Raw genomic sequence first — 17,919 nt, 5'->3', positions numbered from 1 at the left:
TCGGCGAGGCTATTGAACCGTACTGCAATCTGTTAATAAAGTTTTAAATCAATTAATCAATCAATGCCGTTAGAAAATCAGGATTTCTGCTATCGATACGTGCTGGCTTTTCAACTGAAGCGGCCGCGCGCACTTATCCTGGGTCTCAAGTCTGGTTCGAGTTAACGAGACTGAATCCACCTTCGAGGAACAGGAAAATCCCGGCTTCAAACATCGGGTTAATTGAATCTGGATAATGGGACTCTTGATCGACTTAGTTGAACCAGGTACGGGGAATAGTGTCTCCACTCCTCCAAGGCCAACTTGACAGCCAGTAACTACCGATGTAGTAATTCTTCTCTGCTGGAGACGGGCGGCGACAGAAAAAGGCACATGGCTGGGTCTTCTGGTTTTTGGACGAGCACGGAGACAGGACGGCCCCTACCCCCACATCAGAAGGGACAAGGAAGGGGAGAGACGGGTCAGGCTGAACCGAGATGAGAGGAGAGACGGGTCAGGCTGATCCGGGATGAGAGGAGAGACGGGTCAGGCTGAACCGAGATGAGAGGAGAGACGGGTCAGGCTGATCCGGGATGAGAGGAGAGACGGGTCAGGCTGAACCGAGATGAGAGGAGAGACGGGTCAGGCTGATCCGGGATGAGAGGAGAGACGGGTCAGGCTGAACCGAGATGAGAGGAGAGACGGGTCAGGCTGAACCGGGATGAGAGGAGAGACGGGTCAGGCTGAACCGAGATGAGAGGAGAGACGGGTCAGGCTGATCCGGGATGAGAGGAGAGACGGGTCAGCCTGAACCGGGATGAGAGGAGAGACGGGTCAGGCTGATCCGGGATGAGAGGAGAGACGGGTCAGGCTGAACCGAGATGAGAGGAGAGACGGGTCAGCCTGAACCGGGATGAGAGGAGAGACGGGTCAGGATGAGAGGAGAGACAGGTCAGGGTGAGAGGAGAGACAGGTCAGGGTGAGAGGAGAGACGGGTCAGGATGAGAGGAGAGACAGGTCAGGGTGAGAGGAGAGACGGGTCAGGATGAGAGGAGAGACAGGTCAGGGTGAGAGGAGAGACGGGTCGGGTGAGAGGAGAGACAGGTCAGGGTGAGAGGAGAGACAGGTCAGGGTGAGAGGAGAGACGGGTCAGGATGAGAGGAGAGACAGGTCAGGGTGAGAGGAGAGACGGGGCAGGGTGAGAGGAGAGACGGGTCAGGGTGAGAGGAGAGACAGGTCAGGGTGAGAGGAGAGACGGGGCAGGGTGAGAGGAGAGACAGGTCAGGGTGAGAGGAGAGACAGGTCAGGGTGAGAGGAGAGACAGGTCAGGGTGAGAGGAGAGACGGGTCAGGGTGAGAGGAGAGACAGGTCGGGGTGAGAGGAGAGACGGGTCGGGTGAGAGGAGAGACAGGTCAGGGTGAGAGGAGAGACAGGTCAGGATGAGAGGAGAGACAGGTCAGGGTGAGAGGAGAGACGGGTCGGGTGAGAGGAGAGACAGGTCAGGGTGAGAGGAGAGACAGGTCAGGGTGAGAGGAGAGACGGGGCAGGGTGAGAGGAGAGACAGGTCAGGGTGAGAGGAGAGACAGGTCAGGGTGAGAGGAGAGACAGGTCAGGGTGAGAGGAGAGACGGGTCAGGGTGAGAGGAGAGACAGGTCAGGGTGAGAGGAGAGACAGGTCAGGGTGAGAGGAGAGACGGGTCGGGTGAGAGGAGAGACGGGTCAGGGTGAGAGGAGAGACAGGTCGGGGTGAGAGGAGAGACGGGTCGGGTGAGAGGAGAGACGGGTCAGGGTGAGAGGAGAGACAGGTCAGGGTGAGAGGAGAGACAGGTCAGGGTGAGAGGAGAGACGGGTCGGGTGAGAGGAGAGACGGGTCGGGTGAGAGGAGAGACAGGTCAGGGTGAGAGGAGAGACAGGTCAGGATGAGAGGAGAGACAGGTCAGGGTGAGAGGAGAGACAGGTCAGAGTGAGAGGCGAGACCGGTCAGGATGAGAGGAGAGACAGGTCAGGGTGAGAGGAGAGACAGGTCAGGGTGAGAGGAGAGACGGGGCAGGGTGAGAGGAGAGACGGGTCAGGGTGAGAGGAGAGACAGGTCGGGTGAGAGGAGAGACGGGGCAGGGTGAGAGGAGAGACAGGTCGGGGTGAGAGGAGAGACAGGTCAGGGTGAGAGGAGAGACAGGTCAGGGTGAGAGGAGAGACAGGTCAGGGTGAGAGGAGAGACGGGTCGGGGTGAGAGGAGAGACAGGTCAGGGTGAGAGGAGAGACAGGTCAGGGTGAGAGGAGAGACGGGTCGGGGTGAGAGGAGAGACGGGTCAGGGTGAGAGGAGAGACAGGTCAGGGTGAGAGGAGAGACAGGTCGGGTGAGAGGAGAGACGGGTCGGGTGAGAGGAGAGACAGGTCAGGGTGAGAGGAGAGACGGGTCAGGGTGAGAGGAGAGACAGGTCAGGGTGAGAGGAGAGACGGGTCAGGGTGAGAGGAGAGACGGGTCAGGGTGAGAGGAGAGACGGGTCAGGGTGAGAGGAGAGACGGGTCGGGTGAGAGGAGAGACGGGCGTGAGTAATCGCGGTTAAGAGGAAACTCTATTTTTAGTTATTTATTTATTTTCCACATTTTGCATGTGTATATATTTTTGGGGTTCTGATCCTGTTTAGAGCCCCTGAAATATTTGTAATAATTTTTGGAGAGGAGAACGAAAGGGAGAATGGAAAAAAGGCACCTGATTCAGAGTTTTTTTCTTGATATCTTTACGACAGCTGCAAGTTGACAAGCCACACTTGGTTCCCTGATAAGGTCTCCCCAACATTTTGTCACTGGCTATGGATTTTTACGGCCCGAGCTGCATAGAAAACTCAGCCGTAATGAGGCATTGTCCTGTTGTGCATTGTTATTGCTACTGCCATGCTTTTCAAGATGTGTTCTGAAAATGTATTTTCTTCCACGAGTGATCAATCACAATTGAGTACACCATGCAATCGATCTGAGGAAAAATTTGTACCACCCATCCCTAGCTTCAGGTTCAGATGAGGATTGTGAGGTGAAGGCAGTCAAATGTGCCACTTTGGAGCTGTAGTTGCTGATGATGAAGCACCAATAGAAATAAGCAAATCCTAAGATCCGCTGCAGTTCTTTCAGAGATGAAGGGATGGGCCAGTCCCACCACTGCTTTGACTTTGGCTGGGTCCATGTGTACGTGACTGAAATCACACTTCTCTGCTTCCACAAAAAGCAACCAACGGAGAACTTGCTTCACGCGCTGAACATGCTTTTGCTGGGAATTTGATGGGCCTGGAACACAGCAGGAGCATTGATGAGTCCAAATGGTGAGGGGGGCAACAATGTGGCACTGAACACCTCTGAACATCCAGATCACAGAGGGAACTGTAGACGGGTCAGGCAACTCACCCGGGTCAGAAGGAGAACAGATGGGGCCATTGGGGGGGCATAACAATGGCGGACTTGATACAATGCTGATGAATTGCAGAATTAACTCCTGTGGTCTAGTTGAGGGTTGTGTTTTCTGAGCTGACTCAGGATGACAGCAGTCATCAATAGGTAGAATTGGATGTTCATGATTACTGGAGACACTGAGGTCAAGAGGGAACTCCATGGGCACGGTGGTAATGCCCAGCCAACGCACCAGGACCTGAATTGATGAATGAATCGTCCACAAAGGCCTGCAGAGGATGAGTCCAGGCTTTCTAGAAGGGAGTAACAGGGAAGTAGGACAGAGGATGGGTGAATAGAATTGGATTGAGTCACCAGTATTCCCTCTCCTATTAGTGACCCTATTCTAATAAGCTGGTAGAAATTAAGTTGCCAGGCTTGCCATTTATCTGTGCAGTTCTCCACTGACGTTCCGTAGGAAGCAGCCTAGTCCCATTCAACTGCATTAGCTCCTCCTGACGAGAGCTCCGCCCCCTCGGCTCCGGTCGGGATGTGTCGGACTGTGGCAGTGACTGCTGAACGCAGCATGAGAGCCCCACTCTCTCCTGCGCTCACGGAGATGGCTGTCAATCCTAATGGCAAGAGCGATGAGTGCATTCAAGTCATCAGGCAATTCTCTGGAGACGAGTTCATCTTTAATTAACAGATCATGCTGGAAAACATAGAACAGGTACTCTTCATTCCAGCCGCTCTCGGCTGCCAGGCTACCGAACTCAATGGAATAGTCCGCCACACTGCGGTGACGCTAGCATAGATTCAAGAGCCTCTTCGATGCCTCCCTTCCAGAGATGGTGTGGTCAAAAACGCTAAAAAACTTTTGCAACAAACAAAAGGGAACTGACTGTTGCTCCAACACCGCCTTCACCCAGGCTAGGGCCTTACTGGATAGCAGAGTGATGAGGTAGGTGATGCTGGAGCGGTCGGTGGCCAACGTGGAGGGTTGCAACTCAAACACAGAGGAGCACTGGGAGAGAAAGGCACGGCAGCTTCCCAGATAGTAAGCGGGGCTCTCAGGGAGTAGGTGGGCTGTGTGATGGCTGGGTGGCAAATGGAGGGGTGTCGATGAGCTGGAGGTCTATCATGACATCTTCGATGAGCTGCTCATGACAACCAGTGGTGGTACCTTGGGCTTGGATAGCTGCGTGGAGGGAGTTGCTGGGCTATGTCCGCTGGGTTCAACATGGCTTGTTTGTACTGTAACAACCAGGCAGGAATGTGGACCCAAGTGCAGGCAGTAGACATGGGAAACAGTGGATGAGGAAACCCAACAATGGGTGTATTTAATGACCAGTAGCAGGCAGGTACAGGTAGTCAGACTGGGAGAAAGCTAACTGGCTCCTCTAACAGACAGACAGATTAACTACTAATGAGTAGCGGCTAACAGACTGGCGAACAAACACTGACTGACAATGGGGCGATGGAACATAAATACACAGGGGAGAAATGGCTCATAGACAACAGCTGGGGGTGCAGACAGATGACGAATAGCTGGTGTAGGACTGGGAGACAGGAATGCATGTGGGAGACACATGATGACACCTGGTTGGAAACACAAGAGGAGAGACTAGGCCAGGGGGAGGGGGAGGCAGGGTTGGAACTGGAGCTGGACGTCACAGCCACATTAGAGATGAATAGAAGGTTTTTGCAGCGATAGGTGAAGGAAAGGTGACTCTTGATTCTGATTAACTGACTGGATTGTTTTCCCTGCAGGTGCTGCGCTTCAGCTGAGGATGGCAGGAGACTCTCGAGTCCACATGGACCACGACATGGAGATAGGAGTCACACCCGGCCAGGTAAACTCCACAGTCACTACACTCGCCCCACCCACTTGGGACTAAGGTCCGCCCAATCAAAGGGCGTCATTTTATAAACTAATAATAAAGAAGCCAACGTGGGGTCAAAGTTGGATCGACCAGCTAGTGCTGTAGGCTAGCACTTTCACTCCCGTTATCTGTCTGCCTGTCTATCTATTCACAAGATATCTAAAAAAAAATTCTGTCTAATTTGAAGTGCATATTTATGACCCCAAGAAGAAGAAATTGATTTGGTGACCCCATGACTTTTCATCTAGCGCCACCATCAGGCCAAACTGAAAAGTTATGGATGGATTGCCATACAATTCTCTGTGAACATTCATGACCCCTAGATAAAGACGCCTATTGATTTTGGTGCCACTATGAGACCAATGACTCAATGTTCAAATGAGTGTATCTCCTGACCCATTTGTCATACAGTCACAAAGGATCCAGCTCCTCATAGGCAACACATTTGCAATTTGGCCTATGAAGTCTGCTATATTGGATTTTTGTCCTTTTAGTTTTTAGTTTTTTTTATGCAAATATATTTTTTCTCTACTCCTCACTTGCTGTGTAACACATAGAAACCAAACCAACATCTTTACATTTATTATTTACAGAGATAATAATAATAATAAACTATTTGTATAGCACCTTTTAAGAATTGCAGCCCAAAGTGTTTCACAGCAGTGATGTAGACACAAGACATATTTTGCATACAAAGCAATGCATACAATGCAGACATAAAATGAGTATAAAATAGACAGAATAAAATCAGTGCAATGAAATAGCTATAATTTACCTACATTTGCATACAATAGTGCAATAGTGCAGTGCCATAAAATACTTCTCATTGTGACAGACTCTGGGGTGTTTTGAGCTGAATTAACAAAATGCACACGGCACAAGGCAGAAGCAAGTTTAACAGCAGTATTATTGCTGTTTAGGCAAAATGGAGACATTAGTGAGATCGTCAGCCAGTCCGTAATACAAGAGAATTGTCTTGGTCCGTTAGCGGGGTTCGATACACAGAGAGCGGTTCTCATACGGGTGGGGGCTGATCCGGGAGAAGAGATGTCAGGCAAGCAGGGGTCGATACACATGCAGGTTCTCAGACGATCGGGGGTTATAGCACACAGCAGGGTCCTCCTTCCAAAAGCAGGTAAACACAGCATTGGTCACACAGACAATAATCTTCCTAAATCAAATCAAATCAAATCAAATTTATTTATAAGGCCCGACAACACACGTTAATGTCCCCATGGGCCGTACAGGTCTTCTTTAAATAAGTAAAGAAGAAAACATAACAATAAGTCAAGAACAGAACAAGAACACCATAAGGTCCACACATTTTTAGATGAATGCAAAAAATTCAAATAAAAAAATGTAAGAATGCAATTCCTCCTCTTCTTGCTCTCTCTTTTCTCTTTCATGTCCTCTCTTTCCATACAGGTTTCGCCTCAGCTACTCCAAAGATTATCGGTCTCTGTCTCCATTTTCTATGCCTCTTGATTGGGCTTTGATTGCACTCACCTGTCCCGTGCACGTCTGCCACAGGTGCGCTGCATTGGGGCTCTGCTCTGCCAGGAGTCTCCTCGGATCTCCTAATATGGGCATATGCCCCAGTACCTTGGCCGATACATAGCGGGCCTTCTATTACCACTCCAGCCGGTCTGCCACATCATCTACAGTAAAACAATCACAGTCTGGATGCAATGAGTCCAAGCAGCAGAGTGTATTAGAAGGCTACGGTGAAGAGGTACCGTTTTAGCTTACTTTTGGAAATCTATTCAGTGATCTAGCCTCCCTAATGTCCATAGGTAGGGAGTTACATAGCTTTGTTGCATAATTCGCAATGGTTGCGTTCCCGATTTTCTTTTGGCTGTGGTTGGGAACCTTCAATAACCCAGTAGTAGATGATCGTAATGTTCTTGGGGGCACATAGTTGACAAGAGAATTGTCGATGCTTGGTCCTGTTCCATTTAGTGCTTTGTATAAGGATATAGATCAGGGGTGACCTAGGGCTGGGCGATATGACCAAAAACATTATCGCGATAAAATTATAAAATTATTTTCATATAATTCGATATCGATAATTATCGTCGATATAATGTCTGTCAAGTTTAATTAACTTCTAATATGCTGCTGCGAATGTCTCAAGTCGAGTTGATGTCGTCATCAGTCCTCGCACGTTAGCAGTTAGCCGACAAGCGGAGTATCTCATGACAATAAATATGACACTAAAATACTCTCTTCCGCCACAATATATTGAAACGACGTCCACTCCCACACTATTATAAACGTGGCCTCAGAATTCAAAACACACACATACTCGGCACGTAAATATATAAAACAGTGCCGTGCAAGCTAGTTAACCTAGCCAGCCTGTTGCTTCTACGCGGTGTATTCCATGACAATGTGCTAAATATCACACTAAAATACTCTCTTCCGCCACAATATATTGAAACAACTACCACTGTATACCCCCACTACTATAAACGTGGCCTCAGAATTCAAAACACACACATACTCGGCACGTAAATATATAAAACAGTGCCGTGCAAGCTAGTTAACCTAGCCAGCCTGTTGCTTCTACGCGGTGTATTCCATGACAATGTGCTAAATATCACACTAAAATACTCTCTTCCGCCACAATATATTGAAACGACTACCACTGTATACCCCCACTACTATAAACGTGGCCTCAGAATTCACCACACACACATACTCGGCACGTAAATATATAAAACAACGCCGTGCAAGCTAATTAGCCTAGCAAGCCTTGTTGTTGAGTGAGTCCTACCGCTCTGGGTCTCCTTTCGGGTCACTCTCCGTCGATCTCGGCCATCTCCTTCACTGATTGGTTGTTAGCTGTTGTGCGTAGCACGTCATCACGTAAGGTTGGTTGTTGTTAGTGAGTGTGCTGAGCCGAGGCTGAACGGAGCCAAGCTTGGAAAATCGATATATCGAAACTTTGCGACCATGTTTCATGTTTATTTCGAGGAAATAATTCATTGCGATAGTTATCGTTATCGTTTTATCGCCCAGCCCTAGGGTGACCAACCCGCGGCTCGCAAGCTGCATGTGGCTCTTTGCCCATCAATGTGTGGCTCTTCCATCCATTAAAAAAAAATATTATATATTCTTTAGGGCTGTCAAAATTAATGCTTTAACTTTGGAGATGAATTTAAATTATTTAAAGCATTAAAATGCTTCTATCCATCAATGTATGATCACTGCCACCAGTCTAAGCCTATTGTCCAATTATCTAGCGGTCTCAGTCAATGAGTCAACTAAATGTCCCCATTGGAAGGGTGTAGGCGAACAACTTATAAATTGAACCAAAAGAAACAATTCGGACTTTGCAAGAATGTTCATTTATTGGGACTCCATGTCCAAACATTCCGTTATTTGGATAACTGTCATGCCATCATCACCAGGTGGTCAATCAAGCAAGCGGTTAGCTGGTAGCTGGTAGCAGCTTAAGTCTGTAGATAGTAGTACTTGTTTAGCAGTTAGCCAGCAGTAGTAGCATTTAGCCAGTAGTAGTAGCACTTAGCCAGCAGAGTCGATACAGTCAGTAGCATTTAGCATCGGTCAGTAGTCAGATTATTTACCTATACAAAGGAAAGGAAATAAACGGCATCAATTAGTAACTAGATATATGAATCAAAGGATAAATGTGGATATTAGCGGCGCATACAATGCAACGTACCGTTGGCCAGTCAGAGTTCGCCCACAGGGCTTTTCACCTTACAGCCTATGGTCAAGAGTGTCTCTTAAATAGTGCGTCACACAGACGCTGATTCAGTCTCACCTGTCCACATCTCAGTCCCCTGGCGTCCCACAGTTGCAGTAAGTGCCCACTAGGTGGCACCAGATGATAAATAATACTTGTATAATAAGTGCCCCTATAATAATGATAATAATAATAATATCTCTGTAGGAAGGGCGCTGGATAATTCTCCACCTATGGAGATGTTTACCTTCTTTGCAGGGCTATAACTTTTTTAATTGTATTGCTAAATTTACATTACTATGGCCCATTCAACATCGATTATCTATCGTTCAGGATGTAGGAACGTTTTACTTTTTCATTCACACATTCATACAAAAATACTGTCTAGAATATAAATATGTTTTTATCGTTTTCTGCAGTAATTCCTAGAACGTGAGATATAGGCATAAATGCATATATAGATTATCAAATGCCGTTTGATACCGATCCACGCTATATAAAAAATTTCAACTGTACATGGTCCTAAACGTTATGACTGATCATGCGCGGGTGAACGGGGGGGGGGGGGGTCGTTTATAATTCCGTGATTGTCGTTAAATGCTTCATGTAGTATGGGTGATATATAGATCAGAGCAGTTTGTATGGATAATAATAAACAAACAGGCTGAAAGTAACGTCAGCCTCCTCTTACCGTTGGGCGATGACACTGGAGCAAAAAGATCCCAGTTATTTGATGGGGATCGAGGCGATCCATTTCCGGTTTGTATAATAATAATAACAGCCCAAATCATGTCGATTATTGAGTTATGGCAGCGATCGCTACACATGGACGTGTGTCTTGAGTCCCGCAACGCTAAGCGAGTGGCCGGACATATTTAGGAGACGCACCGATATCCAACCGGCATTTCCGGTTTGGCAACTCGCCGATCATCCACCAGGTGGCAGTATTGAAGCGTTGCAGAGTTGTGCCGAGTCCCACAGCATCAGACCAGCCTCCGTGAGGGAAATATGAATACCATGGCGAAAATATGAAATATGATCAAAATAACGTTGTACGCCGAGATCTGGCAGAATTCGCATGAACTTGAAACCCGTTGTACCTCGTTTTTGGCGCAGAAAGTGTTAATTATCTGAAATAAAAAAAATAAAAATAAAAAAAATCTAACCCTAACTAACCTTAGTGTCATGCACTTGTCCTCATAAACTAACCTACACTGTAACACGCAACACTTTGATGAATATTGTTACTCAGCTGATAGAGTTGTACCCTTCCTGATGACCTGTCGTACAGAACTTGTAAGTCGCTTTGGATAAAAGCGTCAGCTAAATGACTAAATGTAAATGTAAATGTTACAAGCTTCGGTCTTAAAGGGGAACTATCTTATAAATGGCCTTTTTGAGTGTTTAGCATTGTTTCCTAGCTATGTGAACTTATATTAATATGATCTATGTCTCAAAATTCTCATATTGGCGCATTCTTCCAATTCTCCTCTCACAATATTCACCCTCACTGAACTGAGTCGTTTGAAAATGTGCCTATATGTGATGTCATATAGTCACTGCTGCATGTTAATGTTCAAGAGGCGGCGCAGCCACACAGTGGTTGGAGCCCAGGCTCAAAACAGCTCGAGATCTTGAGGTAGAAAAATGCTGTTTTTGAGGACTTGATTAGAAATACAAAACAATGAATACAAAAAATATATATATTACAGAGGTGTTCCATAGACTCACAGGAATTGTGTAAAAGTGCCCAAATAGTGAAAGAAATAGTAAAATAGTTCCCCTTTAAGTAGAAAAATGCTATTTTTTATCTAGATTAATTACAGAAAATTGTGAGACGAATTAGTACAAAAAAATTATCTATTGACAGCACTAATATATATATATATATATATATATATATATATATATATATATATATATATATATATATATATATATATATTTTTTTTTTTTTTTTTTTTTTTTTTTTTAATGTCACTCATTCCATAAGGACGTAGAATAAACATTTACAGAATTTCTTTTAATGGTCCATTTTGCATGTTCTTGGTATCTGAATCTAGGGACATCTATGGATCTCAGGGAATGTATTCCCAGTGTCAGAAATATTGTGTCTGGCGCGGCTGGGTAGCACAGCGGACTAAGCGCCTGCCTAACACCGCAGAGACACTGGTATCGAATCCAGTCTGGCTGACTCCACATGTATCGGAGGAGACATGTGATAGTATCTATCAACCCTCCCTAGACCGGCAAGTGGGGGGAAAGTGCGCGCAACGACCAGGAAGGGAATTGGTATAACGACTAAATTGGGATGGGAGAAAAATACAGAAAAAGGGGGAGAAAAAGTAGATAAAAAAAGAAATATTGTGTCTATTACTAGGCTTGAGTAAATTGTAATGAACCAAAGAAGAATATCAATTATATAAAAAAGAAATAAATAAAAAATTATCTTTGACTGTGAATAACACCATGCTAAAATGTACCAGACCTGAAAAATCTAAGCAAATTAATAAAGGGAAGGTTTTGTAGATATAGTACTGAATTCTGCCATCTTTTTTATAATGTAAATTTCTCCACCATTTTTCTTCTTTTCAACTAACTGCGTTCTGTTTTATGGCAATAACATTCAGGTTTGTGGGAGATAATCCCAAAAAATAAGAGAAATAAAAAAGTTAATCCAGAAGTCGTTTTTCGAAATTCGAAAGCCCTGAGTCTCTTCCTTCAAAAGACTACACTCACTTTTGGCTGCTCACCAGGGCCCATTGAATTTTGGATAAATGGCTTGTGAAGAGTGATACTTCTTCTTTCTTTCTTCAAAAAATGTATTTGTCCTAGTATAGCGAGGAGCCCTGTGAAGTATTTATAATAATAATGCAGGACCTCTTTAGGGTTACGAACTGGACATGCAATTGGAGCGGCACACACACACCGGGATACACACACACACACATGCATTGTCTTTTCCTCAGTCGCTGATGCGATAGAGTCTCTGCGCCTAACCCATCCCGTCGTCCTTCCCCCCATGGGCAGCCGGGAGCAGATTGGGCATCAACGTGAGCCGTGCCCCGGGGACCAATCCAAGTGCTCCTGTCCGTCATCGTCAAGGACGCCACAGCGTTAGCGATCTGTTGTTGTGCATGTTTTTCCATTGGGTTTATCTTATCGGGGGGGAAACCCTTGCGAGCACAGGGAGAACATGCAAACTCCACACAGAAATGCCTGGGAGATCCCCCACCTGGGTAACTGGCATCGCGGAAACCTGGTCCCCAAGCGGGAATCGAACCCTGGAACTTCTTGCTGTGAGACGACAGTGTTAACCACTACACCACCGTGCCGCCTCGTTTTAGTCATAGGTCTTGGCGTCGCTATTCTCACAAAACTAAAAACATGAACTCAACAGCTTGTGCATGTATTACTTTTGAATAGTTTGGCCGCTTTGCACCAAACTTCACACATTTTTTGTCGTACATCAGTTGTGCTGTGAGGTAGCATCACCAGCCTGGATGTGTTGAGACTGACAATATAGGCATCTTTATTTTCTGTCATCTACCCAATGAAATTGTTGAGTGTGAAATGAATGGCAAAGTGGAGAGATTGTTAAGGCTTGGCAGTTCAGTGACCAATAAAAACAAAACAATAGTCTTAGGTCATGTCCAGACTAAACCAATTTCGGTCGTATCAGTCAAAGTATTTGATCGTAGGCTATGCACCTTTCATCCACACGGAACTGCGTTCTGGGAGCCTAAAGATGCTATTTTCTGAAACCGGCTCCCAGAGTGGGCAAATCTGAAGACGCTCCCCTTGCGTCGCCGTCTTTACAAGCGATACTCCTCTTTTCCTGAACCGATGACACGATAGCCCACCTCTCCCTTAACCCGCATGTGCAAACTCAGCCAACATCACAACAACAATGGCATTGTATAGAGTAGTTGCGTTTGTGTTACAGAAGCTATTGAGCTTGATCAGGCTTTTACAGCTAAATGTACTGCGCCTGTACTACCACCGTCGACAGCAGATTTACATCTCCCTTAATCCGCATGTGCAAACCCAGCCAACAAAAAATAAACATGATACATATATGTCTTATATGTCCAGATATGTCCTAACTAGAAGGGTTTATTAAACACCGGGAGGCTACTGTGATGAAATACACGATACTAGCTAGAGATTAGAGTCACATAGCGGGCCTTTTTCTGAAAACCCAAGTAGTAGCCAAGCACATACTGTTCCATAGCATACGCCTTCAGTTGATCATGACAAATCCTCTCTTACCTTGATGATTAAAAATCCTCCATAATTTAGTAAATAGTATTCCCATGGCTGGTGTTGAGCTGTAGCCAGCCAGCTAGTGTTGATGCTATTCAATGCTATCAACATTAGCTAAATAGCTAACCAACTAAATACAATAGACAGTGGTATCCTGAGGTAACGTTAAATACAGACAACTTTTGCTACAATAAGACAGTGGTATCCTGAGGTAACGTTAAATACAGACAATGTTTTGCTAGTCGAAAGGACTGGACACAGGGACAAGTAAACATCAATCAATTCATTTAATATAACAGGTAGTTTGAGCTGCGTGCACCATATTATATACGGCTTTGACACGTTCTCTCTCTCCTGCCGATTAAAATCCTCCTCATCATTGATTGCCTGTAGGCTGTAGCTGCATTTTGGGCATGTAAGCCGCAGTCTCTCTCTCTCCTCTTATTCTCCTCTGGAAACTAGCGTTACGTTAGCTCAAAAGCACAGAACCGGACGACACAAGTTATTCTGCTAGCAACAAACAACGATAACACTTCCGGTCGGGGGGTTTCAAAACAAAAGAGCAACGTCTAAAACAGGAAAGACATTTATTTTGTACATTTGTGGCACGCACTTATTTCTTGAAACGATTTCGTATTTACAGAAAACTTTTTTTAAATGAAAACGAAATGAAAAACGAAAAAGATCAAAATCGTTTTCGTCTGGACATGGCCTTACATTCTTCACTTGATATGTCAGATCTTTGACTGGCAGTCCATTTCACAAACGCCAGCAGCCCACAGATGCAGATAACATGGGCGTTGCAGAGACCATTGTACAATATGTTGGTACAGCTCCTTTTTGTGGGCCTACAGTACCTACGATCAGATTTCTGGCTATGCCACTGAGCCAGTGGATATGATCAGTGGCAAAGGCATGTTGGAGAGAGAGAAAGAGAGGGAGAGAGAGTGAGGGATGCTGGAGTGATGAGGGAGGGAGGGAGGGAGGGAGGGAGGGAGGGAGGGAGGGAGGGAGGGAGGGAGGGAGGGAGGGAGGGAGGGAGAAAAACATCACGATTATCAAAAAGATGGAATGATGAATACATCAAAAAACTGAAGATCATGCTTATAGGAATAGTAACATTAGTGGCAGTGAAACAGAAGCATATAAATGAGCTAAACAAGAAAGAACCGATGACACCATTGTAGTTCAGGTCTTAGAGATGGACTGGGAGAGATTCCAGCTGTTTCTTTTGGAAATGTTTGGACAAATCGGTGGCTTACTTTGCAGTGGAGATAGAGAGGGGAGAATGGTGAAGAGCCCTTTGCAAAAGACACTGCACACCCACGTCCCAATAATGGATTGTAGAATCGCAATGGTTATTTGTCTTGATTGTCAGGCCGATTGATTGTATTCCCTCTAACCAAGTGTGGTCAGGCAAGCCAACTGAGAGGAAGAGGAGAGAAAAAAGGCCTGGCACTACCTGCCACCACCACACAGCGAGAACTAATTAATTTGCTCATGGAGTATTAGCCCTGGGGACCACGCTGACAACAAAGACCAACGACCGGCCTGCACTGTCTGAGACAGCTCTATCTATCACTCAATTAGCCTCTTCTTTAACTGACTACACATTTAGACAACTTGGTCTATTCTTGGCCAGTTTAGATTAACAGTTAACAATAAAAACAAGAGGGGCGGCTAAGTGGTGCAGTGGGCAAGGCGCTCGCCACTAATGCAGGAGATGCTGGGTTCGAGCCCAGCTCTCGGCATTGCTACCAGCTTGGCTGGTCGTTCATACTAACGCAATTGGCGGTGTTAGGGGTGGGAAGCTGGTGGGTGGGGATCGGACATTGTGGACAGCGACTCCTACAGGTCAGTTGGTGCGCCTGCGCAGCAGAATCAGGAAGCGGCGGGGGCGGCGTGACCCTCCCACGCAGACCCTCGCCGCTGAGAGATCGCGCTGTGCAGGTGAAAAGATGCGACGGCTCCTCGTGTACCGGAGGGGACACGTGATGCAAGGCTTCGTCCACATTGCAGCCGGCCTGTGGGAGGCATGGCCTAACAGCGTTCGAGACAGGGGAGGGTAGCATTGGACGATACGAAATTGGGATGGGAGACAAATAGAAAAATGGGAGAAAAAGTAGATAAAAAAAATAAAAACAATAAAACGCTTTTTGTATAGTATTAGGAAAAGAAAGAGGGGATAACGTGGCATTGCCTCTACTTTGATCCTCTTTCCCCTAAGCTCTCTGAACGGCGGCGGAGACCGGTGCCGTTTAGTCAATCCACTGTCATTGAGTCGCTAACTGGTCAATGACTATTGTCTTTCACTTCCTCATTGTCAAAGCTCTATATATACAGTGATCAATATGCATCGATACCAGCAAATTTGATCCACACTGTCCTCGGCTAATGTGCTTGTACACAGGACGGCGGTGAAAGAGAGTACCTGGCTGATGGGTGACACTCACATCCAATCAATGCCTTGTGTGACATATTTTATTATTTTGTTTCCAAGGATGAGGTGCAGAATCCGCTCACTGTGCTATGAATACACCTGTATCTATAAAACCAGACGTTTCAACCCTACTGACAGGTCACAGCTCTTTGATCCACCAATATGCCAAGCCATATTGTACTTGTAATGCTAGGTACGACCACTATTACATCGTTTTAGTCCACGCGGATCCCAGTGGACTGGTCCATGTATAGTATGTCTGGACTATGACTGAGCCTTGTACATTATTTTCCAATAGACTCTTTCCACAGCTGACATGTTGATGTGTCATGAATGTGTAAACACTACAACAGTAACTAATAACCTTAATATTGGCTCCGCTCCATTCAGGTGTACCAGTGCCAGAGCCCTGGTGCTGTGTGTGCATGCTGGCTCACACATGGCTCATTCAGGTGTACCAGTGCCAGAGCCCTGGTGCTGTGTGTGCATGCTGGCTCACACATGGCTCATTCAGGTGTACCAGTGCCAACTGACTCATTATTAATGTTATTAGTTACAGCCAGGGCTTGACATTAACTTTTTGGCTCACCAGCCACTGTGGCTAGTGGTTTTCCAAAGTCACTAGTAGCCACTCGGCATTTTCACCAGCCAAAAATCTCACTCACACACACACATACACACACACACACGCACACACACACACACACACACACACACACACACACACACACACACACACACACACACACACACACACACACACACACACACACACACACACACACACACACACACACACACACACACACACACACACACACACACACACACACACACACACACACACACACACACACTGTCTTCTGTCAAAAGGGCCTATAGTCTGTGAGAACCTTTTCAAATGTACAAGCAATAGGAGCAATAAGACCAAGCTTCTTCCTAGACCATCACTCTAGGGAGATGGATCACAGGTGTGCGATTAGCACCCAGAGAGTCAGAGGACGCACAGGCTGCTCTCCTGATTCAACACAATACCACATTTCAATTAGCAGCTTGGATTGGGATGGTGGGTGTCAATGTGCTGCAATGTATCCTTGTCCTGTGTAGAGGGCAGGTTGTAGGCAGGCTGTGTGTGTGTGTGTGTGTGTGTGTGTGTGTGCGTGCGTGCGTGCGTGCGTGTGCATGGGTGCACTGTGTGTGTGTGTTAGGGCTGACCTTCGAAAAAATAAAATGGAATTCGAAGCTTCGGGGCCGAGATTCGATTTTAATTCGAAGCTTCGGGATACGTTTTTTTTTTTTATTGTTATTATATATTTTTTTTATGTTGTGGGACTTGTACAGCACTTTGTTCAACGTTCTCAGTGCTGTAAAGTTTAAACCTTTTTAAATCTTAGACAAACAAAACACTTTGCTTTCATGAAATATTCATTTGTCATTTGAGGCTTTATAAAAGCAGCACAATGAACACAAATCTGTCAGTGCCGAGTCCGACCTCATCTTAAATAACAAACAGCATTGCTTGTTGTAGTTAACAAAGAGAAGCAGAGTTGATTTTGCATACAAAAATAAAAATAATAATAAATAATCATATTATTTTTATTTATTATATATTTTTTAATAATCAAATTTTATTTTCATATTCGAATCCCATGCCCATCGAACAAAGCTTTGAAGTATTTAAGACAGCCCTAGTGTGTGTGTGCGTGTGTGTGTGTGTGCGTGTGTGGACTGGGGGGGAGGCAGAGGGACTAGAGGCAAGGGAACCAGGAGGGAAGCAGGGGGACTAGGAGGGAGGCGGAGGGACTAGGTAGGAGGCAGGGAGACTGGGAGGGGCACTAGGAGGGAGGCATGGTGACTAAGAGAGAGGCAAGGGGACTAGGGGGAGACAGAGGCACTAGGAGGGAGGCATGGTGACTAAGAGAGAGGCAAGGGGACTAGGGGGAGACAGAGGCACTAGGAGGGGGGCATGGTGACTAAGAGAGAGGCAAGGGGACTAGGGGGAGACAGAGGCACTAGGAGGGGGGCATGGTGACTAAGAGAGAGGCAAGGGGACTAGGGGGAGACAGAGGCACTAGGAGGGAGGCATGGTGACTAAGAGAGAGGCAAGGGGACTAGGGGGAGACAGAGGCACTAGGAGGGAGGCATGGTGACTAAGAGAGAGGCAAGGGGACTAGGGGGAGACAGAGGCACTAGGAGGGAGGCATGGTGACTAAGAGAGAGGCAAGGGGACTAGGGGGAGACAGAGGCACTAGGAGGGAG

General features: G+C 46.2%; 1 protein-coding gene across 1 annotated transcript in view; it reads left to right on the top strand.

Annotated features, from left to right (window-relative positions):
• kcnj5 (potassium inwardly rectifying channel subfamily J member 5) overlaps positions 1-17,919 on the top strand; it is a gene marked incomplete at its 3' end in the record, with an annotated part of 59,101 nt that overhangs the window by 20,271 nt on the left and 20,911 nt on the right. The window contains exon 2 of the mRNA XM_084328107.1: positions 5,130-5,212. Coding sequence (XP_084184233.1) covers positions 5,150-5,212 — 63 coding nt within the window. The 5' untranslated portion in view covers positions 5,130-5,149. The remainder of the gene's footprint in view (positions 1-5,129; positions 5,213-17,919) is intronic.

Source organism: Notolepis coatsorum (genome assembly GCF_963971535.1).
Source record: "Notolepis coatsorum genome assembly, chromosome: 1".
Classification (NCBI taxonomy): Eukaryota; Metazoa; Chordata; class Actinopteri; order Aulopiformes; family Paralepididae; genus Notolepis; species Notolepis coatsorum.
Note: the sequence above shows the minus strand (reverse complement) of the source record. Positions and strands in the feature narration are given on the sequence as shown.